We start from the raw sequence: 27,394 nt of genomic DNA on the forward strand, positions 1-27,394 counted from the left end.
AACACTTGGTCCAGTATGTCTAATATATTTTTTAACTTTAATATACAAATTGTGAGTAATCTCTGTTTAAATAAATAGAGAATAGGTTTGTGAAACTGCAAGTCACCAAACTTGTCTGACCTATCTTCAAAGACGTATGCAATTCCGATTACTGAACTGGCCAAGTTCACCTTAATTTCTCAAAACATCAGAGTTGTCAAGTATCGCACTGTATCATATTATGAAGCTAATATCAGACTGACATGCAAAAGTCCGATCTTTCGTCCAGATTTTTTCCCTGTCACATTTCAAACCTAAAGCAAGACAGAAACGTGAAGGAAGTTTAAATCACAATCTGATAGTAGCAACGGTGGGAAAGCTTTGACAAAAATCGGCCCTTCCTTCCTTTACGATCCTGATAGTTATCAGACTATAACAGGGTTTTACGTTTTCAGCAGACAAGTCAATTCCTCTTTGGTTTTAAACTACACTGTTTTGGCGTTGTGCAAAAAATGCAACGTATCTATTTTTTTTTTTCAAAAATGACAAATATCCCTTTACCTGATGCTCTTTTCAGGTTACATTTCCAGTGGCTTGTCCATTTCAAAGGAGGTATTGGCTACCAGCTGTGATTGTCAGAAAAAAATCAGCATGTCTAGTGTAAAGAATACACCTACCATAATTTAATACTAAATTCTATATTTAATTTTATAATATAGTGAAAAAAGAAATCACCAATGACGCAACACAAACACAAACAAAAACACACCACAAAACCGAACACAAATAAAAACTATAAAAGATAATAAATAACAATATATATATTAAATAATACATAATAAAAAATAAATGATGAATAATAAATAATATCTAAAAGAAAAAAAAGAAGGACAAAAGGAGAAAGGAAGACTGTTTTCTTTCTTCACAAATGAAGTCGGCATTTTTCACAGCGCTATCAATTCACAATCACGAATTTACGCATAGAATTTGGTTTTCAAGAGCCCAGGTTTCTGTTTTGGTTTTTACCATATTCGCCCTTTCCTAGTTTCCAGAAATATTTAAAAAATCAATGATTTGATTTAAAAGTTTTTTTCTACATGTTAGATACCAATTGATTCCTGGTGTAATCAGTTGTTCTAAATGGTAATAAATAAGCGTAAAAGGTATTTTTGATTTAATTTTTATCGTGTAAAATACTTGCCCTGCATCACAGCGCCATTTCAAATAGCGTAGCCGCGGTGTATATCCACAAATTTAAGGTTGAAAGGGGAGGGGGTCAAAATTGTCTCAAGACTTAAGCGTTTAGTTTAATTGTTTACCAAATTTTGCTAAAATGATCATTTGCACTGACCTCAGGGTGAGTTTTCCCTATCTCCCATCTATGCAGTTGTTTCTGAGAAATAGGTGTACCAAATGCAAATTTTTGATGGTTTAGGAGTTTTTGGATGAGTGGTTTGCTGCTAAATATTTGTTCTTTTCGATGTTTTCTATAAATTTTTCAAGTAATCCCCAAGTAATCCTTGATGGATTCCCCCAGTGCACTCATACGACTATAAATAAAAGCCCGTTGTAAAATTTTCTACTGACAAAACAGATACGTACTATTTCAGGCCAAGACCGTATCCAGGAGGGGAGGGGCTTGAGAGTTTGAACCATCCCCAAAACGTTTGTCTGACTCATAAAAACATAACAAAAATCAATTAAATTTTTGATGCTTTTTGAAAAACCCCCCGAAAAAATCCTACATACGACCCTGTTTTAGACCTTTCTTCCAAATTTCATATCTTAAATAAATCTTGTTGTCAACAGTATAGCCACAAAAGATGTCCATCCATTCGGGTTCATATGGTCATTGCATCGAATAGGTACATAGCTACTACATTAAAGGTTTGCTTTGATGATAACTGCAACAAGCAATGTAGGATTTATTATACCTTTTTGAAATTGCAACAGGTTCTACAATTTTGAATTCACCATTTTATCGCCGATAAAAAAAGGCTTTAAATGCCCGCTATCTACTTATCACTCCCATCATAAAACAAAGGTTATGTTAAGACTTTAGTGTTTTTAATTCGGGCGAATTCATTATGCAAAAAGTATTAAAAACTGGGGAATCACAATCAAGGGGGTACTTATGCAAGGTGTAGGCCTACAAGGTTGTGACTTTTAATGTATTCCCAAATCTTTCTTCAAGGGCTTGGAATTTCATTGCTGAGCTGGGAATATTTTTAAACTGTCAGTACCAGCTCCACCCCCCTTCCTTTCAGTTCAAGTCATGTAAAATGTATTCAAATAATGTGGAAAGTTCTTTATGTGAAAGTGGAGTTCTTTATTTTTCCCCACAATACTCTCTAAATTCCTTGATTTACTCTGGTCTTCCCTTGCACGGTAAATAGTAAATAATTGCCATTCGATAGTTTGATTCTTCCAAACCGTAGCGTTTGAGACTACTAGTCCTGAAATGTGTATTATAGGTAATCATCGTAAACATTCTATATAAATATACCTACAAAAACAAAACATTTACTCCTACTGCAGGCACGCGCACAAAATTTCGTTTACCCGGAACAGGAAATATTGAAAAAATAGTACCCAGAAATTCGAAAAATTTAAGATTTGAGGGTGGGTCCTGGACCCCGAGGCATCCGCACGTGCCTGTCCTGTATCACGCCATTTAGTGTTTGTTTTAATTTGCGTGGGTGTTGTAACTTTGGTCTTTATCTAACATCTTTGCATTCAGTAGGTCAGAAATTTTTGGATAATAATTACTTATATCGAGCCATTTCTTTTCTCGATAAGCCCGATAGATGACTTATTTGCTATACGAGTTGTCAGATGGAAAAACAGCCTTTATTCTTAATAATGTTTGTTTCTTTTTTTTTTCTACAAAAGTTTACAGATAGGTCGTTTATAGAACATCAACACTACCATTTTAACTTAAAAATAATAAAGCAAAAGAACATGACAATAACGAATTTCTATTTCGCGGTAAGCAAAGAAAAAAAATTGGCAAGATTCTGGCTCTTTTAGGCGACTAGGAAAAAGAGTATATTAGAAACAGCTGCTCTACCTAGTGATAATTACCAAAGTTTCGAACACTGGTATCTGATAGTTCCCCTTCTTAGCACAATTGTCTGACTTTAAAAATCAAAGTTGTGTAGTTGCCAGGTCATTATGCGAAAACTTCGGTCCCGAAATGATATTCCAGGATAATATCCAACCTATCCCAGGTTATCTCCAGAATATAGTCTGGAAACACCCTGGGTATACCGTTACCATAGACTGGTTTGACCTGTTATCCCCCGATAAGAGTCCTATAACCATTCCATTGTGGCAACTAATGAACATTTTATATTCCGGACAGCGGCGTCAATTCACGAACATATAGGGAAGAAGTATTCTCAACAAAAATAACCCATTTTTTTCCAAAATCCACGAATTAAAGATTAATATTACATCAGATACCGCATTCACATTTACGCAAAGCCTTAGCAGCTAACTCGGGTAGCTGTTAATGCTAACATAAAAGACATGAGCAAAATGAAAATTAAGTTTTTCATGTAATCCGATCCATGCGATTAAGGATGCCTCAGATTCTCCTAGAAATGTAACATTTTTTCACCTTATATGTTACCCCTAGTTCAATGCACGGAATGCCCCTTCTGATCGTTGGAGAGAGAACTGTTTCATTCAGCACTTTTGGTCTTTGAAGGGGATTAAGTAAACCCCCACTAAGTAATTGTTCTGTATTCATGTATTAACTCCTAAACAACGGTGGGAAAGAGGATAACAGGCTGTCCGTCGAAGCATGGAAAAGTTGATCAAGTTACTCGGTGGAGTTTAAAGACTAAGAGGTGTTGAGTGTGAGGTATTTGGCTGGCTTTAGGCTCGTGGTCTTAATTGACCTAATTTGTGGACTAAATGATTGTTTTAAAGGCAATCAAAATTTAATATTTCAAAAAAGATCTGATTATTCGAAAATACTTGAAACTTATTTGGTGGAATACAAACTTTCAGTGCATTTCTATTTAAATCAATGTCAGGAACAAATTTTCTTATGTGAAGATGAGAGGGAGGGGCCTGAAATATTGGTATGGTATACAGCTTCGAAAAAGAAACACCAAAAACGGGCAAATTGAATTTATAAGAAATTATTACAAGGTTGTTAAATTCTTGATTTGCAGGAGGGTATGTACGGATCTTAAGGCTCCAATGAGCACATGTCTGTACAATAGAATAAAATCTTTAAGATACTTTCTTGTGTGGGATTAGTTAATATACATATTTTGGGTTATATTAATAGGGATGTAATTTCAGCGTGTTTCTCTTTAAATGATTGTCAGGAACACATTCGGTCTTTTTATGTGTGAAGAGGAGAGGGAAGTGGCTGAAATATTGGTATGGTGTGCAACTTAAAAAAAACACACACCAAAAACAGGCATAATTGAATTTATAAAAAATTAAGACAAGATCGTTTAATTCTTGATTTGCAGGGGGGGGGGGGGGGGTTGCACGGTTCTTATAGCTACAATGAGCGCGTGTCTGTTTTGTTCTGTTCCTTTTTGGGGATTTTGTGTAATTTTTGCCTTTTCTTTTGAAAGCCAGCAGCTTTTGAATAACAGTTAAAATTTATCACTACATCCAACTCAAGGACGGGAATAGGGTGGAGGAGTTTCTAAGCTCTGTAGATGGACCTTCTTTCTTTAAATAAAACTTGAGGATGAAAATGTCAATCAAACCCAATCGTACTTTTTAAAGGATTGAACTCATCAATATCCTGCCTAAAAATCTTACTATCCTTCCCAATCTATGTTGCTTGTGTGTTATAGCGACCACATTCAAGAAGCGAATTTAGGTTAATCTTAATTGAATATATTAAAATATGACGAAACTATAATAGTTTAGTTACAAAGCTATGGAAATTAAACAGAGAATTATGAAAAGCAGGCTGCCTAGAACGCATTCTATGAAATACCTAACTTAACGAACTCTATATGTTAAATATTTGTTTAAAATCTACCTGCATAGTAGTTCATCTCACTCAGGCTAAGCTAATTATCTCCAGGTGCACACAGAGAAACTGGCTTCACAACAAATCAAAAACGATAGTGTGGTCACTATAATATACAACTACCCAAACTTTTTGTTCTGTCACTTGTAAAGCTTAGCACCCCTTTTTTACCGCCCACTTGGTTGCGTCAATGAATCAAGTGGTTAAATTCCTGCAAAACAAATTGAATTTATTCAGCAACGTCACCTAAACAGTCCTTGAAATGTTTGAGTGGTACACCACAATTACTCTTCACTGAATACATCTTTACGTAGCTTAGGATACCCCCTTGTTCAATTGTTCCTTTCCTTCCACCTTCCTTACATAAGCAATCATTCAAGCGGGAAATTTTCTGAATCCGTCTCTCTTATTATTTTATTTCTTTTATGCTTTTATTGTTACTTCCCGTACTCGATGCTATTATGTTTTGATAAAGGTGACTTTGGGCCATCTGTCTCAGGAACCCGAGAAAGAGCACTTTCTGTGCAGCAAAAATTATAATATCACTTATCTTGATAATTCTTGTCTTCGAAATTGTCAACATGCCATTTCAAGCAAAAAAATGTTTTAAACATATACATAGAATGCGACATCAGCTCTTTACAATATTACTGAGGAGGCGCTAACTTCCAGCCGCCTGGTGTAAATCGCAACGCAGCGTTTACCGCACAGTTCTGCCACGCTTGGTGCAGCTCCAACACGCTCTGCAAATTTTCGAAAACACTTGGAACACTCCTCAAAGCACTTGACACAGTTCTACAACCAAGGCCATATCCCCCCCCCCGTTTGAAACGTCTGTCCAACTCGTAAAAACGTAACAAAATACATATAAATAAATTTTTATGCGATGAGTTTGTTTCTTTTTGTAAAATCGCCCGGAAAAATACCCTCCCCCCTAAACAAAAATCCTTGATAAGGCCCTGTCTGTCACGCTTGGTATGCGCCACCTGGTGCTGATGATCTCTGAAAGAGAGTAACCCCTCAAATATTGCTATGTTCATTCTCTTCCCTTTTAATAGTCGGATAATGACGTCAGAAAAGTTGAAGAACTTACATTAAAGTACGTGATTCCAGGACCATAATTCTAAAAAACACAGAATAAAGTCAAAACTGTATGGAAAACATAAGTGATTATAATGGTCAAGTTTTGGTACATAGTTCCCAAATTCAAAAGATTAACTTCGAATTGCTTGCTTTCAGTTTTTAATATGCAATGAGACAAGTATTTGCCAAACATTTGAAACTAAACCAACTCTAAGTTAAGGGGTCTTGGCTCACTTTCATTGTTTAAATGAATTAATATTGAGAAAAATAGCTCAGCCTTGGAAATAAAAGCAGAAAGCATAGACAGAGTTCACTTTTGCTCTAAAAGGAAATCGGTTATTTTCACAGTAGGGCTACTTCATCGGCTGCTCTAATATTATGGTCGCTGCAGGTGATAAAACTTACTTCACGAGTCCAGTGAAAATATCTGTATTCCGCTATGCGTTGATGTTGGCGCTCTGACAGTTAAAATGAAGGCTTTGGTTTGCTTCGCTACTGAATCTTTCAACTTAAGAAGATATGTCTGAGTATAAGGCAATAAAAACAAAATGTATAAAGCTGTGAATTATTCTCCAAAATCGAGCAATTTATCTTTTTTTTTCAGCATCAACATGAAAAGCTTGAATCACGGATTCCATGCGGCCTTTCTCCAGATATTCCAGAGCATCAATCAATTCAATGGTCATCAAACACCTATTTGCATCAAGGTCAACCAGTGAAGAGCGATAGGTCGTACGATAATACTGCGCGGCCAACAGTGCCAACTAATAAGCCCGAACTCAGATGTGGCGGGTGTAATTCTTTAATAACTGATCGGTACTATTTGTCAGCCGTGGATAAAGTTTGGCATGCGGACTGCTTGAAGTGCGTATTATGTTGTAGGACACTTGCTTCTTCAAATTCGTGCTTTTCCAAAGAGAATATGATTTACTGCAAGGAGGATTATTGCAGGTATTTACTTATTTTCTGCTCATCCGAGAGGTTACCCAATCTCCGCCTCCTGGTGTACATCTGGGAGCACCACTTACTCCACGACATGTGATACACTCCCTCCCACGCTTAGCCATACCCCCGCCGTGCTGTATTGTCTCGCACCCCGCTTGGCATATTTTTGCTACCCGTACTGTACAATATGTTGCAAAAGATTGCTGAAAGTGGGCAACCTTTGGCTTTATTATTACCATTTTATTATTTCTTTCATTTCTTTCATTGTAATTGTCCGTAGAAAAGAGTGCTATTTCAATAGGACCACAAATAGGTTTCTGAAACATCTATTTAGTACATTTTATTATTGTTAAATGTAGACACCGAGTTTTGCTCGAATATATAAGCTTCTGAAAAAAAAATTGTATATTAATATTGTATCTTCCATTATGTGAACCAATTTCATAGTGTACACCAAAGTAATGGCTAGTATTCCCAGAATTTTTTTTTATTTTTATGTTTCGTTTTAAATAAGGATCAGAACTGTTTTGCCTTGGAGTTTAGTAATAATAGAGCAGTAGTAGTTTCATTATGTGAACCAATTTCATAGTGCATACCAAAGTAATGGCTAGTATTTCCAGAGATTTTTTTTTTCTTTCTTTGTTTTTTTCGCTTTTAAATAAAGATCAGAACATTTTTACCATAGAGTTTAGCAATAAAATAGAGTTTATTGGTATGCTGTTATTATTGTTATGGAGGAACTCCCCAAACTGAGTTGCAGTTCAGCCCACCAAGTCCCATTGCCTCCAATCGGAAAGTTGTACCTAGTACTGCTGATTGTCTCTGGATTTTAAAGGAAAAACGCGTGTTGCCTGTTTAAGATTGACCCAAAGCAATAGATCAACTCAATATATTTTGATAATTTTCTCTATTTCAGTTATTTTATTTGTAGATTAGAATGAAATTCTGTTTGTAAAATTTCATTAAATATAGCCACACTGATTGCTTAATTTATTTCTTACTGATATCCAAACCACTTATAATATTGCGAATTTCACTATCGTATTATTTACTTTTACTATAATAATTATTTTACTTTTACTATATTTAATTTTAATATAATGATTTATAATATTACATATTTTAAAGCTATAATTTAACAGGAAAGCGGAAGGCTTGAGTTTTTCTGCAAGTTTCACGCGTATATTTTCGCAATATTTTCTTTTTCTTAAATTTTCGCAAAAATTTTACAGGAAGTCAAAATTTTTCTTAATTATTATTCGAGGGTTCTAGGTGTTTTCCACCTGAAAAATCTCCCTGGAAATTTTTTCCAGGAAATCCCCATCATGAAAAATTCCCCCACATGTAAAATTGAGCAGTCACAGAGAAATTACATATGGGTAGTTCTAGGCCTACCTCGAAATGTCGATCACATGTCATAAGGAGTAACAAAAGGACCAGATGTCTCCCTTTTTAATGAGATGTAACAGGGCTTTTTCAGTGAAAAGAAGAAGAAAATGAATGTAATCAAACAGTTCATCATGCTTTCTTTCGAAAAATGCAAATGAAACAAACCAGATAAAAATAAAAAGACAAAAAAGACATAGCAGAAAGTAAAAATAGATAAAACCTAAATTTGAAGAATTAAAAAATCTAAAGGTCTCCTAGAAAAGGAAAAAGGATTTTACTCAAGGTAAAATTCTTGAGAAAGTCTCAAGGATGTATGTTCGTAGTTTCTGAGCAAAAATAAGAATGAAACAAGCCGAATAAAAATTAAAAAGACGAAAACAGGCAACGTGGAAATTAAAAAGAGACAAAACCCAAAATAGAAAAATTAAAAACTTAAGAGTCTCTTTGAGAAGAAAAAAGATTTTTCTCAAGAAAAAAAAAAAAAAACTTGAGAATGTCTCAAGGACATATGTTCACATTTTCTGAGCAAAAATGAGAACGAACAAGCCTGATAAAATTAACAACGCGGAAAGCAAAAAGAAATTAAAACCCAAATTAATAAAGTTAACTCTATGAAAAAAAAACATTAGATAAAATAATAACATGGAGTCCATCATTAAGTGAGCAAAAAGCAAATTTAAAATGGACTGAATTTCATATCCCAGACAATCAAGTAATAGTCTAAGTAAACAAAGAAGAAAAAACCGAAGAAAGAAAATCGAGAATGGGGTTTTTATAAAGTCGGCAAAAATACTGGAAGACACAAGACAAATATCGCAGGAGGACAACCACTTCCCTTCTTCAGGGCTATAAGACAAGTCTCGAGAAAATAGTTCAATGCAAAAATACAAACGAAACAAATCGAATTACAATAAAAAAAGACAACGTGGAAAGTAAAAAGAAACAAAAGCCCAAACAGGAAGAATTAAAAATCTAACAGTGGGGAAAACCAACAATATATGAAATAAAAATTTAACAGAATTAAAAACTATATAAGACAAAAAAACTAATTCCAAAAGCGAGCCACCAACCAACAACCTCGAGACCAACAATCCCCTGTCCTGGATCCTTTTTTGATATCTGGTCCTTTTGTTACAATTTAGGACATCTGATCGACATTTTGAGGTACCTATTTTGCACTGTCTCTTTCGTTGCACAATTTTGCGTTTGGAAAAATTTTTCATGAAAGGGATAATTTTGTGCGGGTGAATTTTCTGTTGGGGGGGGGGGTCCTTTTGAAACGCAGGCCCTATTTATTAAGGACAAACTGTTTACAGTAAAGATTATTCTAGGAATCTAAGATATGGCCGAACAACTTTGATATGGAAATCCCAATTACCAATTTTTTTGGGGTCAATGCAATAAAGGTGTATCATACACTTCGGGAATAGTATACACTTCTAAATTTCTAAGAATCAAAAATAGATATCCATAGAATTTGACTAGTTTGAGGAGATATGTTGTATGTCTACGTTTTCCAAAAATTGTCTCATACCGCCTTTTGAATTAACTCAGACAGAATGTCTCTGAATATCTCCTGATATTGTTCAAAAGCATCCCCCTCCACCACGAAAAAAATGTCACTGCAAAATGCACTTTTTGACGTCTTGAAAAAAAAATCAGAATATGGCTTGATTATGTACTAATCCTTAAAACTGTAACGTTTAGAGTGTGCGTTCAGTTGGAGGTGATTTATATAGGGCTATATTTAATGCAATCAGAACTACAGAACATAAGGTATAATTGGAACATCATAGCGGGAATACGGTTTACCGTCTTCATTTTCAGTCAAATGGTTTTCTTGACCTAAAGAAAACATCATGAGTTTTAGTGGAAACAAAAATTTCATACAGCTGAAACGATTTTTATTTTGTCGAAGCAGCAAAGAAATGGTGAAGCGAAGAAATTTGAAATGGCGTCAATTCAAAATAACTAGAGAGAGGGGGGGGGGGGTAAATGTATTTTTCACTGTCCAAGAGGCCGGGCAAAGTTTTCACTTTTCAATATAAATACAAAATAAAATATTATTTGAAATCTATATATATAAAAATAAGTTGTCTGTCTGTGGATGGATCAGGTGACGTCACCTGAAAAAACTGGATCAGGTGACGTCAAAACTGAAAAAACTAAAAAAAGGCAAAAACTACAAAAAAAAACTAAAAACTAATAAAAAAAAAAAAAGCTAAAAAACTAAAAAAACTATAAAGGTAAAAACCAATAAAAAACTAAAAAAAAAACTGAAAAAACTAAAAAAAGGCAAAAACTACAAAAAAAAACTAAAAACTAATAAAAAAAAGTAAAAAAGCTAAAAAACTAAAAAAACTAAAAAAACTAAAAAAAGGTAAAAAACTAAAAAAAATAAAAAATAAAAAAAAACTAAAAAAAAGGAAAAAACTGAAAAATAAGCTAAAATAAAGGTAAAAACCAATAAAAAACTAAAAAGAAAAAAAGGAAAAAACTAATAAATGACGACACTCAAAGAGAAAGCGACCAGGACAAAAGGAATGTTCGATTAGCAATCAACAAAGCACCGGGACACAGGGAGTATAAATGACGACCAGGACATAAGTAAAAAAAAAAAACTATCTATATATATAAAAATAAGTTGTCTGTGGATCTGTGGATCGTGGATCAGGTGACGTCACCTGAAAAAACTGGATCAGGTGACGTCAAAACTGAAAAAACTAAAAAAAGGCAAAAACTACAAAAAAAACTAAAAACTAATAAAAAAATAAAAAAGCTAAAAAACTAAAAAAACTAAAAAAAGGCAAAAACTACAAAAAAAAAAAAACTAAAAACTAATAAAAAAAATAAAAAAGCTAAAAAACTAAAAAAACTAAAAAAAATAAAAAAGCTAAAAAAAAAAAAACTAAAAAAAACTAAAAAAACTAAAAACTAAAAAAAAGGAAAAAACTGAAAAATAAGCTAAAATAAAGGTAAACAAAGAGAAAGCGACCAGGACAAAAGGAATGTTCGATTAGCAATCAACAAAGCACCGGGACACAGGGAGTATAAATGACGACCAGGACATAAGTAAAAAAAAAAAATTAACAAAACTAAAAAGAAGGTAAAAACTACAAAAAAACTAAAAAGAAAAAAAAACTAAAAACTAATAAAAAAACTAAAAAATCTAAAAATCTAAATAAACTAAAAAAGAAAAAAAAAGGAAAAAAATAAAGGAGAAAAACAAAACTAAAAAACGAATGTATATACAGACCGGTACACCGGGATACAAATGACGACCGGGACACAGGGAATATAAATGACGACCGGGACACAGGGAATATAAATGACGACCGGGACACAGGGACACAACTACAACGGGGACACCGGGGGAAACAGGGGGATATAAATGACGACCGGGACAAAAAAACTAAAAAGAAAAAAAAACTAAAAACTAATAAAAAAACTAAAAAATCTAAAAATCTAAATAAGCTAAAACAGAAAAAAAAAGGAAAAAAATAAAGGAGAAAAACAAAACTAAAAAACGAATGTATATACAGACCGGGACACCGGGATACAAATGACGACCGGGACACAGGGAATATAAATGACGACCGGGACACAGGGACACAACTACAACGGGGACACCGGGGGAAACAGGGGGATGTAAATGACGACCGGGACACCGGGACAGGGAATGGTCGATTAGCAATCACCATCAACAAAGCTCAAGGGCAATCATTAGAATCATGAGGTATAGATCTGAATACAGATTGTTTTCCCATGGACCATTATATGTTGCATGTTCAAGAGTCGGTAAACCTGACAATCTATTTATATGCAAAGACAATGGGACAGCAAAGAATGTTGTATATTCGCAAGTTTTACGTAGTTAAAACCATATATATATATCTATCTATATTCACAGGTGGGACATAGGGACACAACTACAATGGCGCGTAACTATTATGGCGCGTAACGACTTACGCGCGCGGGGGGGCTTGGGGGGGGGGCGCGAAGCGCCCCCACCAACTAGGTGTTGGGGTGGCGCGAAGCGCCACCCCAACAGCTAGTACTCACTAAAAAGGCATTTTTCAAAATTGAGAGAGAGGGACTAAAAAGTCTACACCGCCACAAAAAATGACAACAATATTATTGTGCGAAGATAATCTTCATTGTTATGGCAAAAACCTATTGGTATTAGAAAAAGGCATTGACTCCTTGTGACAAATATATTTGGTCTTAAGCAGATATTCGTTTGTCGCAAAAATCCATATTAAACAGCTTGTGGTAAAGAACTGTATGCATGGAGCGACCCGGCTCAATAGTAACCGAAACTTTAAAAAACGGAATTTTAATACCAACAGATGGATCAAAAGAATCAGATTTTTATGCTAATTTCAAATATATAAGTTTTATCAAGTCTAGGTTTATACATAAAAAATTATGAGCCTGAGAAAATTGCCTTATTTTCGAAAAAGGGGGAGACGTCCCCTAAAAGTCATAGAATCTTAATGAAAATCACACCATCAGATTCAGCGTATCGGAGAGCCGACTGCAAGGGTTTCAAACTTCTATCTGCAAAAATGTGGGATTTGTATTTTTTGCCAGAAGAGATTTCTTCTGGCAAAAATGCATTTTCCCCCAGGGGTGAACGTATCGAACCAGTGGTCCTAGAATATCGTGAGATTGCTTATTCAAACGGAAATTGAAGTTCTAGTGCCCTTTTTAAGTGACCAAAAAGCTGGAGAGCAACTAGGCCCCCTCCTACGCTCATTTTCCCCCAAAGTCACCGATAGTCGAAAAAATCTATTAACTATGTCTTTGAGGATGACAAATCCCCACAGTCCCCGGGGAAAGGGCTGCAAGTTGTGAACTATGGCCATTATTTGCATATAGTATTGGTTATTGGGAAGTATACAGACATTTTCAGGCTGTTTTTCCCCTTGGTGCCTGAGGGGAGAAGGTTACGCGGGAGGATTTTTCCATGAAGAAATTTTTCACGAGGAAGGGAATTCTCCATGAAGGGGGTGCCGGATTTCCCAGCATTATTTAAATAAAACGATCAAAAATAAAATGAAAAATACAAGTTTTTTTAACTGAAAGAAAGGAGTAACATTAATGCTTAAAACGAACAGAAATTATTATGTATATGAGGAGGTTCGTCCCTCGTTAATACCTCGCTCTTTACGCTAGGTTTTTTTTTAGTACTTTCATAATGGCTATTTAGGCTATTATAATTAAGCTTTTTGTGATTCAGGGGTACAGCTTAGATACCAATACAGTTATGAAAACTTGCTTTATTTTTGGGACAAAGTGCGTGGTAACGCACTTGGATACTATTGTTATCTAAGCTGTGTTCAGGAGCAACATTATAACTTAAATTGAGCAGAAATTATTCCGTATTTGAAATGGGCTTTCACCTCCTCAACGCCTCGCTCTTTACGCTTAAGTTTTTTATTGTTTTAAAAATTAGAGTTGTGAGAAATAGTCGCACCCTAGCGTGAAGAGCGGGGTGTTGAGGAGGGGACAGGCCCTTTCATAAACGGAATAGTTTCTGTTCGTTTTAAGTTTTAATGTCTCTCCTCAATTTCAGTCCAAAGAACTTGTTTTTTTATTTGATGGTATATAGAAGCAACAACAGATGATGATTCGCATCAATGATTCTTTGGAAAGGATAGCGTTTTTCCCTGTATGAATAAAAGACTTGAATTTTACTTGTTGTAAATTTTATGGATGAACTGATCGAACTGCTACGTGATTCTTTTTATAAGTTAGATTATATAAATAATAAATGTTAAAACTTTGACTTCCTTTTGCTAATTGCATCATCGTTTGAATGTACGCCAAATAAAATAGTCAAATCACAAATGTTAATATGAGATAGGAATCGTTTTCCTTTTTTTTTATTAGGGGTAGGTTTAGCTGTAAAAAAAAAAAAAAATAATGTATCGGTTAAATTCCGGTGTTAATTTAGAAAAATATAACGAAAACTTTTATGGCAGTCAAGTATACTGTTATTTGAAATTTAAATGGTTCTTATCAATATTTATAGTGGCGTTTCATATTCCTATTCTGGACTACATTCAGAAGTCCCAAAAGGGCTGCATCCAGAAATTTTGTTCAAAGGGAGGAGTCACAAAAATAATTCTACAAAATAAAATAAAGATTTGTTTACATGTATTTTTGGTACTTTTGTACCGGCCAGGAAAAAATTGCGGGGGGAAGAGCGTTCGAACTCGGTATCCCCCTGGGCAAGGTCCTGGGAGAAATGTATTTTCTTAGTATCAGGGCGGGGGGCAGAAACAATTTTTATTTCAATGATAATGTGCAAAAAGGTATCCCCCCTATATCCACTAACCTATTTTTACACCCCTTTAAGCTTTCACTTTGGGTGGGGGGAGAGGCAAGAATCTATGGAAAACAGGTGCAATAAACATATTTGTCAAATCTGTTGCCTATTTTTACTTGCTTAATTGTGATTTTCTTGATTAATAGAACTCCATTAAAGCCCCCTACTGTGTACGTAACTGATGAGTGCTTTTCTGGCTCCTGAGAAAAAATTTTGGATCTAAGGCCCTCTCCAACGACCATTCTTATTGACATTCATTAATGCTCATGCTTGAGAATGCCTTTGATGATTCTTAATTTATATTTTTGATCCTATATTTATATTTTTGATCCTTTATTTATATTTCTGATCCTTTATTTATATTTTTCATCTTTTATTTCTATTTTTAATCTTATTTTTTATTTTTTCAGGCTTTTTAGGTGCAGGCGTTGTGGAAAGTGTAATGCCGTTCTCAATCCGAATGAGATGGTCTTGCGTGCTAAAGAGCTTGTGTTTCACGTTGACTGTTTTAGTTGCCAGACTTGTGAAGTAAAGCTACAAAAGGGAGATAGCTTCTGTCTTTTTGGGTCTAGGCTTCTGTGTCAGCAGCACTATCAGGTATATGCTTTGAAAAACTTTCAGTAATTCATTAACTTGGCTCCGCTCCAGTAGCGTGTCTTTCATGCTACGAAATTGATATCTTAATTGTACCGATTATAATGACTCTGATATGATCACTTAAGGCTTTTGAAAAAATCATCTCTGCCATCACATTTCTCGTTGATCGATCAATAGTTAAACATTGCTGTGTCGCCAGCGGTGTGTCAGGTATAAAGAAGTTGACGGGAAACTTGGCTTCTGCATAGACCCAGAAAATTCCTCGCTACACCACAGGTAGATGCAAAACTGCAGTTAATTGCTATTTTATACTATAGATAACGTAACACAATTCAAAAAAGAAACTAGGTATTTCCGCTTTTAAGTATCAGTTTAATTGGAATAGATCCAGTAATCTCTTCTACCTAACACACTGATTTTTCAAGAAACCGCACCAGAGCCTCCAGATAAAGCCCCCTTATTGATCCTTAATTTAGTTATAATAACTGTTGGTGATGTTTAGATATTAGGCTACCTGAAAATAAATATTTTTTAATTGCATAGCACTGTTTTTTTTGGGGGGGGGGCCTAAGAAACCATTACCCCTTTTAAGACATAGACATAGAAAAAGACATGGACATAGACAAGGACATAGACGCACAAATATTCAAAATAAGTGCCAAACAAGTGAAGAGTATAGTAAAAATATTGGTTATCGAAGGTTATTTTTTTTTGCAGTCTCTTGCCTACTTGGAAGACTCACTTTTTTTTCTATAAAAAATAAAAATTGTAATTTATGATTATAACTTTGTCACTATACCTGATACAACCATATTTCAACTGTATATGTGTTCAGTTTACCCAGGGTGAATTAAGAACAACACTTCATGTTACTTTTCTTTTTTTAGTATATTTTTTAGTAGTCTCCCCCCCTATAGGTTATCTAGGAAGAGTGTGAACAGAGAGAAAAAGAGGGTTACTTTCCAATAAATTCGTAGCAAAGAGGGTGTTTTAATTTCATTGGCTTACGTCTGGGGCGTACTGTAATCTACATATTATCCATTAAGCTCACACGAGAAAAATCGGGCAATAACTTCGCATTTCAAGAACACATTTATTCGGTTCAAAATACTTTTAGAAACCGAAATTATTTTAAAGGCCTTATAAAATATTTATTTTCTATATATTAAGGCTTTGTCAATGAGTACTACAGCCCAAAATATATAAAAGTACCAAAGTCCATGTGGCTGGCAGCACCTCCTTAGTCAGTCCTGATTAATTTTATCTTGTCATTTATTCGTTTACTCTCACATTCATTTGTTCATTTACTGGCTCAAATGTTCCGCTGGGTATAATTTTAAACCAGTTAAAAGATCGAAAAATATGTTTTAACAGATTTTTCACAAGTAATCTCTCTATTTCTCTGCGGTTTATTCAGCTGAGTTTTTAGTTTAGTATTTGTTCCCTGTTTTAGTTATACTTTCTTGTGAATATTCGTGTTTATTCATACCGATTTAGGTCAAGAGTATTGCCGCTTCCTTTGAATTACCTTATGATTCTTATTTTATATTGCAGGATGTCCTGAGCCAACATGACGGCCAAAAAACCCCCTTTCCGTCAGAAAGCCAATTTGTCTCTAGTCCAACCGCTCAACATCCAATGACACAGTCTCCTTTGCCAGCTTTATTACCTATAAATTGTACCTCCTTTCCATCTTACATGTCTTTCTTACCTAGTACAGTACCTACGCAGTTCTACCCAAATGCTACGATGAATCTGCAAAATCTATCAGCACCACAGAAAGGAAGGCCAAGGAAACGGAGAGCAAAACTTGATTCAATGGGTACGTTTCATTCAAGTTGATTCAGCTGTTACAGGTTATTTGAGCATGTCCTTGTTTTGTTTTCGCCAACAAGATGGGCCAGATATTAGCCCAATCTAGTGTCAGTAGTTGTAGTGGTGTTGTCTTAGGGGGGCAGTTACCCCTCCATTAAGTTGGAGAAAAGATTATTATATAGCCTATGTCCCTTGACTCTGTGGATGGAGACCCTCCTTGTCCCCCCAATAAAAATGCTGGAGCTGTGCCCCTGAGCAGATGCATAGAGATTATTCTTATATAACTCTCCACAATGCGGTTTTTCCAAAGCGGTGAATAGCCCATTTTTTTTTTTTTATTTCAATAAGTTTCTAGCCAATTGTAAAAATAGATCTTGTCCCTCCAGACCTTCCATTATACAGAGAGGTACGTAGTAGGTCATTTCGCACACGCTAAAATGATAGAGTTTTAGACTGGTATAATGACTATAGTTTAAAAACCTCCCACACGTATCCTTGGGACACAAGGCGTTGGACCGCTACACGCGTTTGTGCCAGTCTGTGCATGCTAACTTAATAAATTTATACTGGGTCAGTGTACTAGCTTGTTTTGAAGCCTATAATGTTGTTAAGTCTATGATGGGTCGATGGTGGGGCAGAGGCACCATTTGGGGGGGGGGGGGTCAGAGGTGGTTAAATGCACATCCCAGATTTTCCAGGGGGCCCAAGCTTCCACCACAAAGGGCCCTTACGCCCAGCATTATCCATTCTGTCCAATTGATTTGAAATTACTGCACGCCTATTAAACAAAGCGCATAATTACTTGACGATCTTGGGGGTAATTATGCTATTTGCTATTAATCATTGTAAACTTTGAAAGTAGGTTAGACACATAATAAAATTCTTGAGTTCTGTCAAATGGCCATTTCCTAGATGATTACGCGACACGAAGTGATTCGGGGGGGGGGCAAGATGGAGGTCATGCCCACCCCAAGATTTGGTCCAAATGGCGCCTCTGTGATGGGGTATAAGAGTACGGCACATTATGTATAGCGATCCGTAGTGTTGATAGACATGGTGATTTTGGTGTAAATGCTGGCAGTGGAATTACAACATTTTTGCTTTTAAACATTAGTTAAAAAGAGACTATGTATATAAGGATAAGTTTTGTAATTTTAAGTGGTAAATATATTATCCATTTTGCTTGTTCCTTTTAATTCTTACCCTTTGATTGATTTTTGATCTGTGTTGCACCATTCATGAAAATTCATGGGGGGGTCAAAGTATATTTTTCAAAATCTAGGGTTAAGTGTGTCATTTTTCAATGAGAATGCCAAAAAAAAGTATTTTTCAGCGAAAGTACCCGCAAAAAGTTGTTTTTTAAATCTAGATGGGGTAAGTCTCCCCCTGCCTCCCAAATGACGCAACTGATATTGCAATTAAAACATTCTTTATTTGCGCTGTCAGGGTAAGCTAAATATAAGACAATATGGACCAGGCATATACACAATTTTTTTTTGGAAGGGGGGGGGGGGACAATGACAGTTTGTATAAGAAGTGTCCGTAAAATTGAAAAAAAAAGATTTCAGGGAACTTGTGGGTCTCCAAACATACAGATATGCATCTTTTGAGTACGATATACCTGGTTCTTATTAATTTTTTCATTTCTGGTTCGACTAAAGCCATTCTGCTCTGTTTTCGACGGATGGCTTTATGGTCCATTTAGCCTAACGATGCACCAAGCTTGGTTTGATCGTTGCATCAAACCAAACTTGCATCAAACCAAACCAACCAAGCAATGATAACACCAAACCAAGCTGGTTTGATGTTATCATTTTTATCTTTTCCCGGCCAGTAGCAAGGAAACTGCAATGTTGTAAACACAACACGATGAGTGACTTGTTCAAAGGGATTAGGTTGTCACGATTGTGTATACGCAATCGTTGAGTATCCATAAAAATACTCATCGTAACGGAACTTCTTAGCAAGTATAGCTGCCATGTAAATTGCTCACAATTTCGAATAGTTATACACAGAAAGTAATATCCCAACTATAAAATAAATCCTCTGTTTTGCTCGTTAAAGCTTCTACATTGTAGTTTTACCTGACTGCCATTTTTATCATCGATATTTTAGGCGTAGGATAAGATTGGTTGTAACTGAAGGCGAAAAAAAAGAATCATATTTACTTAACGAAATATGTCTAAATAAATGGTTTTTCATTTATTTTAATATGGTTTTGTCTGCATTGTGGACTTGCCTAATCCTCTTCACTAATTGAAGTAATGAAGTACCGTTTGTTCTATCACACATGGCACAATTCTGTCACATCTCTTCGCGCCACACTTGCCACGCTTTTGACGAACGTGGAACGCATCACATGGTGTGCACAATTTGAAAGCTGTTAACCCTTTGGTCTGTAAACTGTAAAAGTATTATAATTTACTTTTTGAGATGATGATAATAATGTAAAAATTAGGAGGGGGCAAAATGTATTTTTCTAATTTATGTGGGGGGGGGCAGTTTTTTACTGAAAATACCTAAAGCATTATTTTCCTAAGCCTGGGGGGTAAACACATCGGGTAAAGCTCAAGTGCTCCCCCAGTGCCCCCACCCCCATTCAGTATCCATTGAGAGGAAGGATAACGGGCATGGGTCTACTAGATTTTTGCACTTCTAGGTTTCGAAAAAAAGACTTATGGGTAAAAACACTCATTATAGGAATTTTCATTGAAAAATGTAAAAATCGACGATTGGCCCCCTAGATTAAAAAATTTCTCCATTCCGCTTAAATTTTCATGAATTTACACCACTGTGTTAATTACAGACGAAATAATAGAACAATTTTGATTATATAACTATATATATATAAAAAAAAAAAAAAAAAAAAAAAAAAAAAAAAAAAAAAAAAAAAAAAAAATCTACGATTGGAACTACTATCTTTACCAAGTGCTGTTGAAAAAATAAAGTTCATCATTTCGGAAACCCACTTAAAATATACACCATGGCGTATATTAAAATTTGTTTAAATGTTAAGTCAGGGTGATTATGCTTGACAAGATTATTCTAATAAGATGTTATATACTTTTACGTAGATGGACTTTGTATATATGCATGAGTGTTGCAGGAAATTGAAAAGCTTGACGAAGGGGTTGGACCTATCCCACCCCAAAAATTTAACAAATTTGTAATTTGGCTAAGTCTCAGACGGACTGATTTTTTTTCTAAGTCTCAGTGTCCATTAGAGCCCGTTGAAATGTTTAATCAAGGAAAGAATTTGCCAATTTTCTTTCAAATGTGAGTGGGGAGGGGGTAAAGGCTTGCAAAAGACATCTTTTTCCCCAAAATCGGCAATATTTTTATCAATGCCGTTTCGTTTGGTTACTTTTGGCTTTGCCTATAGATGGGGGGGGGGAAATATTTAAATTTTACTACCAACTTAAGGCCCCTCATGCTCACGTAGCCTAATACTGGGACTTGTCTCTGTGAATTGCGACTTGGAAAACTCGAGGTCTGATTTTCTGCAAACAAATAAATAAATGTTCTGTTTTCAAGATATCATTAAAAAATTCTTGGCAGTCCCGTTAATCTGCTAAAATCAATTGAATGGATATTTCCTGATAGTTGCAGAATCTATATATCAACTATCAGGAACTATCAGGATAGTTCCTGATAGTTCCAAGTCTTGTACAAAATCAGGATATTTTATGTCCTTTGGCAGAATTTATGTTACAATAAAAGATTATAACCGTTATGTCCTATTTAATATCCAGTTAACAGTCCTCACTAAGACAAAAGAGCTTATATGAGTAAAAGTAAAACATATCTTTATTTATTTATTCCTTTGGTACTTACGTATTATCCAGAACACACTGAAGAAGTTTGCTTTGTTTGAACTGAGTAAACCGGTTTTTACTCCCGACTTTGGTTATAACTAGCTCGTTCTATCGTGAAATAAACGATGATGCAGATATATTTTAATTAAATATTTAATATATAGAGGTGGTTAGGTTAGGTATAATCCTCTCTGGGCGGCCTGCTTTCCATAATTTTCTGCTGTAGTTTTCATAGTTTTGTTTCTAAAATATTATATTTTTATCCTATTTTTGTATATTTCATTATGATGAACCTAAATTAGCTTCTCGAGTGTGTTCTGGATAATACGTGAGTACCATTCTCTTAATTACTTAAGGTCATCGTCGTACCCTAACTATTTTTCTAGCTATCCAAATCACAGTTTAAATTTAATTTATTGTTACTCCTTGTTTCCTCAGACCCTTCTTTAATGGATCCTTACTCAAGTGATACCAACTATGATGGCTCCTGCTCTCAGCAACGGACAAAAAGGATGAGGACTTCTTTTAAGCACCATCAACTACGGATGCTTAAGAGCTATTTTCAGACAAATCACAACCCCGATGCCAAAGACCTTAAACAGCTTTCTCAAAAGACTGGCCTTTCGAAAAGAGTCTTACAGGTCAGTTGTTTGTAATTTCAAAAGATAAGTTGATTATCAGTAGTCGTACAGTTATTTCAGACAGCTCTAGGTATTTCTGATGGGACGCGTGGTGAAAAATGGGAATGGAGATGTTACATGTGAAAAATGTAATGTCTCAAAACTTCATTCTTTCGACTTTCTAAGAATTTCAATGAAGAAATTTCACGTAGCAACACCAGGTTTTGCTTAAAATTTCACGAGGTAAAAACAACGACGGGCAAAAGGATGGGGTTATTTGGCTTCGTTTTTTGACACACTTAGGGGTTAATGTGATTGGCTAGTGTAGTGCAGTAATCTCTCTTCTTCTCTTTGGTTCGAACTCAAATTTCTTGTAACTTTAGAAATAAACAATAATTTTTGATAAAAGATTTAAACAGGAAGGAATATGCAAAAATAACGTGTAGCTGAATAATATGGCTTCATTTTTGCTTCATAATTCATAATTATGTAGTGGGGATTTGCCCACATGCCCCAGACTTTTGCCCCCCCCCTAAAGTTTTCTAGAAATTAATTTTTTGATATTTTCGTTGAAAAACACCCCTTTAAGGTATTTTCATTGAAATAAATTGAAATGAAATGGCCCCCGTCCAAAACAAAGTTCATGAACTGAAAGCTCATGAGCTAGAAGTAGCCTATCCGCCTCTGTTACCTCAAATGAACAATAAGCCTGTTTGGTCACGACCAATAAAAAGATAAGTAAAAATAAACAATGAAAAGTGTTAAGGGCTAATTTAATGTCAAAGCATTTAGATAAAAGGGGAGTTTAAATCACACATTGAAATGATGAATGTTACACTGCACCGTGGGATTACGACGCCTTTTCATTTGAAAGAGGAATCTTCAATTTATTCTACTATAATATTCAATTTGTAGGTTTCCTTGGCTTGTAGAATGAATATTATGGTAAAGGGGGGACCATGATGGTGAACATTTTCGGTTTCTAATTTACCTTTAAAAAAATGTAAGATATGCCATGTGTGACAAATCTAACCCGTATGTTGTGCCAATGGATAGTAGGCCTACCCATAGCAAAACCATATCTACAGATACGGACGTATTCAGGATTTTATAAGGGTGGGGGATTTTACAAAAAACTTCCGAAACCGTAACAAAAACTTGTTTACTTTTATTTTCGTTACTTCTGTACGAGTCAGGCTTTTTTTGCTGGTGGGGGAGAGGATCCAACCGGGTACCCCACCTGGATACAGCTTTGTCTACAGGGGACAGATGTTAGGACGAGAAGATTGTGTGACAGTGTGGTATGAGGTGCTGAATACTCAATAAAGTCAGCATAAAGATCAGCATAAAGATGCACCTCTTTTGCCTACAATTGTTGTTTTTAAGTGACAACTGTGACAAAGGTTGAAATGTCACCTTCTTGCTTGTTATCCTTAGATCACTAAATGTTTTGCTTCTGAAGGCGCCATAGAAAAATTCTACAGATTTTGATGTCCACTCAAATCATATGTTTGGTTGATTTCGAAATGTCTTTACAAGTTGCAAAAATACTCGATAAATGATAGAAACATAGTTTACAAAAAGTTAATCCGGTTAAAGATAGTTATCTACTGTCTAAGTTTTAGTACATAGAAAAAAAAGCTATATCAACCGGTTTTAATGCATTGATTTCTGCTTTCGATAGTTGTTACAAGCTAAGTGATCCAAAAGGGTTTCCTAATCGTATTCACCTGTTTTTTGTTAGTCGTCGGAGAAATGAAGCTGATTTGGCTTGTACAGTAGTAACAATAACTGCATTTGAAAGCTTCTGCCAAGTAAAAAAAGCTTCTCAGTCAACCGAATATAAAATAAGTTAATTTTATTAATTCTTAATCGAATTAAATAGCTGAAAATAAAGCAGTGGGCTAAAACACTATGACATTGGTACTTATTGAATACAGCGACCACACTTTCTCTCTGTAATAAAACCAGTTATTCTGTATCTCTGTGTGCACTCGGAGATAATCAGCTTAGCCTGAGAGAGATAAACTACTATGCAGGTACATTTTACCTAAATATTTAATATATAGAGATGGTATTTTGGGTAGGTTAGGTATTTAAAAGTATTTAACAAGTATCCTGAAATTATCTTTATGGTTCAAGGGGCTTTGCAGTTTCTGACTTACAGAGAACCAGAGATATTGAGGTTGGACCAGAGGCTTGTATAAGCATGTAACATGGGAAGGTTCAGAACCTTCTGGCCCTTGGTCCTAGAATTTTTATTGGAGCTTCTACCTCCTTGGTGTGGATGAAGATGCTGTTCATTGACCGTCCTTTCCATTTTTAATCATTTTGTTTTTATTTAAAGGTGTTTGGTCATTAACGATCAGCCGTCCAATGAAGCATCTTTATTGGCTGACAAACTAACAAAAAAAGTTTTGGACCAGACTGACTTTTAGTAGCCTAACTTTTTCTTTATCACGAAACAACCTAAATGTGCCCTGTAATATGATCGGCCTCACACCAAAGTTTGGCCAGTTCCTTCATTTGTTGAGTTTGGTTAAATCAAAAACTATTTTCATCAGCGCGACCTCTCACGAACAATGAGTAGTGAGATTTCCATACAACATTTTGCGCTGAGAGATTACTATAGACCCAACGTTTCTAGTTACGGAGTGGTCCAAATATAAACATAGAAAACATTGTTTCTTTAATTTGCCCGAACCAGTTCAAAAGGCATTATGTCGCGTAACGTAAATTTTGCAGGAGACTCAAAAAAATAATTTTTTTATTATTTTTAATGTATAAAACTTTATGTATTAAAGTTTCTATTGTACAGTTGCTTGTACAATAGAAAAAATTGATTTTGGTAAATGTTTACTTTCGTTCCAAATGCTCTAAAGTTTGTATTACTGCATATATAAAGATTCTGACGGTCGCATATTGTTTCCTTGTCATTATTGGAGAAGCGCATCCGTTTCTGGTTGACCCTCCTCTTCCATGGGGGAAACTAAAAATGAATAAGGTGGGCTTTCTTACAGGTAACATTACCTATGGAGCGAAGCGTAGTAGTCCATACGCCCTGTGGTCAGCGGGGTGAGGACTGTATTCTATATTTATTCAACAAAGAGTGATAAAACTAAAAAAAAACGAGGTTTATTAAATATAGAATACAGACCTTGCCCCGCTGCCCGCGGGGCTTATGGACTAATACACTTCGCTCTATAGGCAATGTTACCTGTAAGCAAGCCCACATTAAGCATTTTTAGTCTCGTTGGAGGGGATTTTAGAACGCTAAAAAATGGACGCGCTTCTCTAATAATGATAAGAAACAATATGCGATCATCAGAATCTTGCTATATGTAGTAATACGCACTTTAGAGCACTTGGAACGAAAGTAAACATTTACCTTTTTCTTAATTGACAACGATTTTTTTTTTTTACTTTAATACATTTGTTTCCTAACTATTTCTGTGATTGAGAAAAGAGAATATAGTGTATTTTGGGGAAAAGGTTTATTAAATGGCTTTAAAACCAAAATAAGATCGAAGAATATAAAATCAACCAATCGGACCTTTTTTGGTTTGACTGGATTGTCTGTAAATGTAAAGTCTAGAAAAAAAAAATCCAGAAAACCTTTTGAATTAGTGCAGTTGATACAGTCTGGATGCAGAGACTGAAAACATTATGTGAATGAATCATCGCAAGTGAATGATCACATAATTCACATTATGTGAATGATCACAGGATTATGTGAAGGATGGGTCCTTCTTTTACAGGTTCTATTACGAATTCAGCTTTAATGACTTTATTACAGCAATCGTCTCTCCGATAGTTCTCAGCCTTCTTTTCTTCCTTTGCGTTATGTTTTCTTTTATGTTATTCTCTTTCATTTGTCCCGAGGTTAATTTTACTCGTGCTTATAGAACTGTATGAAATAATCGAGGTCAACTGTAATTCATTCAATTTGGCACTCTTGAGCTTCTCTACTACATCCTTGACTGTAGCAGAATAAATTTTTTGGCTTTGCTGGACTTTGCATCAATTGAAAGACATCGACGTTTTAGGGGACTGCCCCATGTTTTGAGGTTTTAAAGGATATCGATAGAGTATAACCTAGAGGCCTGCTAAAGAAGTATAAATCCCTTGAAATACCTTTGAACAGCCTTCGGTCGTTTTCTGAAGGTTGCTCTGTGTGTTTTTACGCATTCGGTTGTCCACTAAGGCATGGCGCTCCCAGTGTCTTAGTCTGACTTTTTTTTCTCGAATATATTGATGATGTCATTGGGGGATAACCTACCAAACCAAATCCCTTAACCAGCGTCACAGTAGCCTATGAGACCGCCTGAAAGAACGAAGAGGCTTCAAATGCATCCCTTCAAGGGATTATCATGGAGACTAATAAACCGTTTAATGGCTGTATGTTTATATTCAATGCAGTAAACAAACAAAGGTTAAAACAAAGGTTTAAACAAATATTAAGACAAAGGAGTTTCTTATCCTCAAATTAAACGACTGGTACCATCATTCTAACTTGTCTCTTAAAATGAAGCTAAAATGAAGCCGCCAAGACAGTGGATAATCTAGTATCCCCTAGGAGCTACTTTCTCAACCGATTTTCCTTCTAGATTTGGATTCAACCTAATCCTCTTCCACCATAAAGCTGAGAAAGATACTTCGCCCCAAAAATGTTCTTCTGTCCAGGTCAACCAATTAAACTAGCAGCGAATTCTTTTTTTTTTTGGGGGGGGGGGGCAAAAGCAATTTGGTATAATTTTTTAAAAATTTGTGTGCTGAATTCGAAAATGCACTCAGACGATAATATGTTAAATTCCTTATCGGGTTTGTTGCGTGTTTTCTTCCATTTCTTTGCCGTTTCTGCCCATATTGGTTATTCAGTATTTTGGCCCAGCCTTTTGTTGATAAGCCTGTCTGACAAACCCAAGCAGGCTGTCATCTTGTCTTGTTATCCGTCAAAACCTGTCTCCTTTGGGATCTCTAGAAATATTCCAACAGAGCCTTAATTGCCTTTAGGTGCCAAGAGATAACTATTCTCAAGAAATATATATCCTTTATTTTCTAGTGTGGAACAGGCATGTAGCTCCTCCTTTTCACCTGAGACGATTAGCCAATAAAAATAATTATTATTTCCGACTCTGTTTCTCTAGGCATTTTGTTTTAACACGTGTTCACGTACCATCCAGAAATATGCCTTTTTCTAGCTAAAATGTGTCCATCTTGAAATCTAAAAAGCTAGAGTTCATTTTTTGCTCGTTGTATAATTGCCCAAAAGACACTTAGCAAACTTCTTTCAAAACGGCCAACTAACATGAAATATAATAATAAAAAAAATCCATATGAAACCTTCATAAAACTTGATTTAGTGTGAAAGTACGCAAGTCAGATTGTGAAAAGTGACATTTTTTTGACTATATAACCAGTTGTGAAATGTTCCGTTTTTGTCACAAATTTACAAAATGTGTCCATTTTTTGGCATTTTTATGTCCCAATGAGGCTGGCTCCTTAGGCAATGAACCTGGAAATTTTAGTCCAGGAATTGTACTGGAATTATAATAACCTGGAATTATACTGATAAAACTCCATGCAAAATTTAGATATACTGAGTAAAAAGTAACAACCGAGAGAAAAAAATGTTTTCATTCATTGATAAGTTGGATAGGTACAAACAAGGACACCGGTATAACCAAACACAGTAAATCAAACAGTTCGTGAAAATGGACTGTAACTAAGGAGTGACTCGACCATGGTCTTATCCAGTGGAGGAGTAAAGGGTTTGAAACCTCCCACGTGACATCTTTGTCCAACT

General features: G+C 35.3%; 1 protein-coding gene across 1 annotated transcript in view; it reads left to right on the forward strand.

Moving 5' to 3' along the window:
* LOC136027279 (LIM/homeobox protein Lhx9-like) overlaps positions 1-27,394 on the forward strand; it is a 51,375-nt gene that overhangs the window by 13,795 nt on the left and 10,186 nt on the right. Inside the window, exons 2-5 of the mRNA XM_065704371.1 lie at positions 6,678-7,024; positions 15,152-15,338; positions 16,893-17,160; positions 21,407-21,609. Coding sequence (XP_065560443.1) covers positions 6,678-7,024; positions 15,152-15,338; positions 16,893-17,160; positions 21,407-21,609 — 1,005 coding nt within the window. The remainder of the gene's footprint in view (positions 1-6,677; positions 7,025-15,151; positions 15,339-16,892; positions 17,161-21,406; positions 21,610-27,394) is intronic.

This window comes from Artemia franciscana, chromosome 1 (genome assembly GCF_032884065.1).
Source record: "Artemia franciscana chromosome 1, ASM3288406v1, whole genome shotgun sequence".
In the NCBI taxonomy this organism is placed as follows: domain Eukaryota; kingdom Metazoa; phylum Arthropoda; class Branchiopoda; order Anostraca; family Artemiidae; genus Artemia; species Artemia franciscana.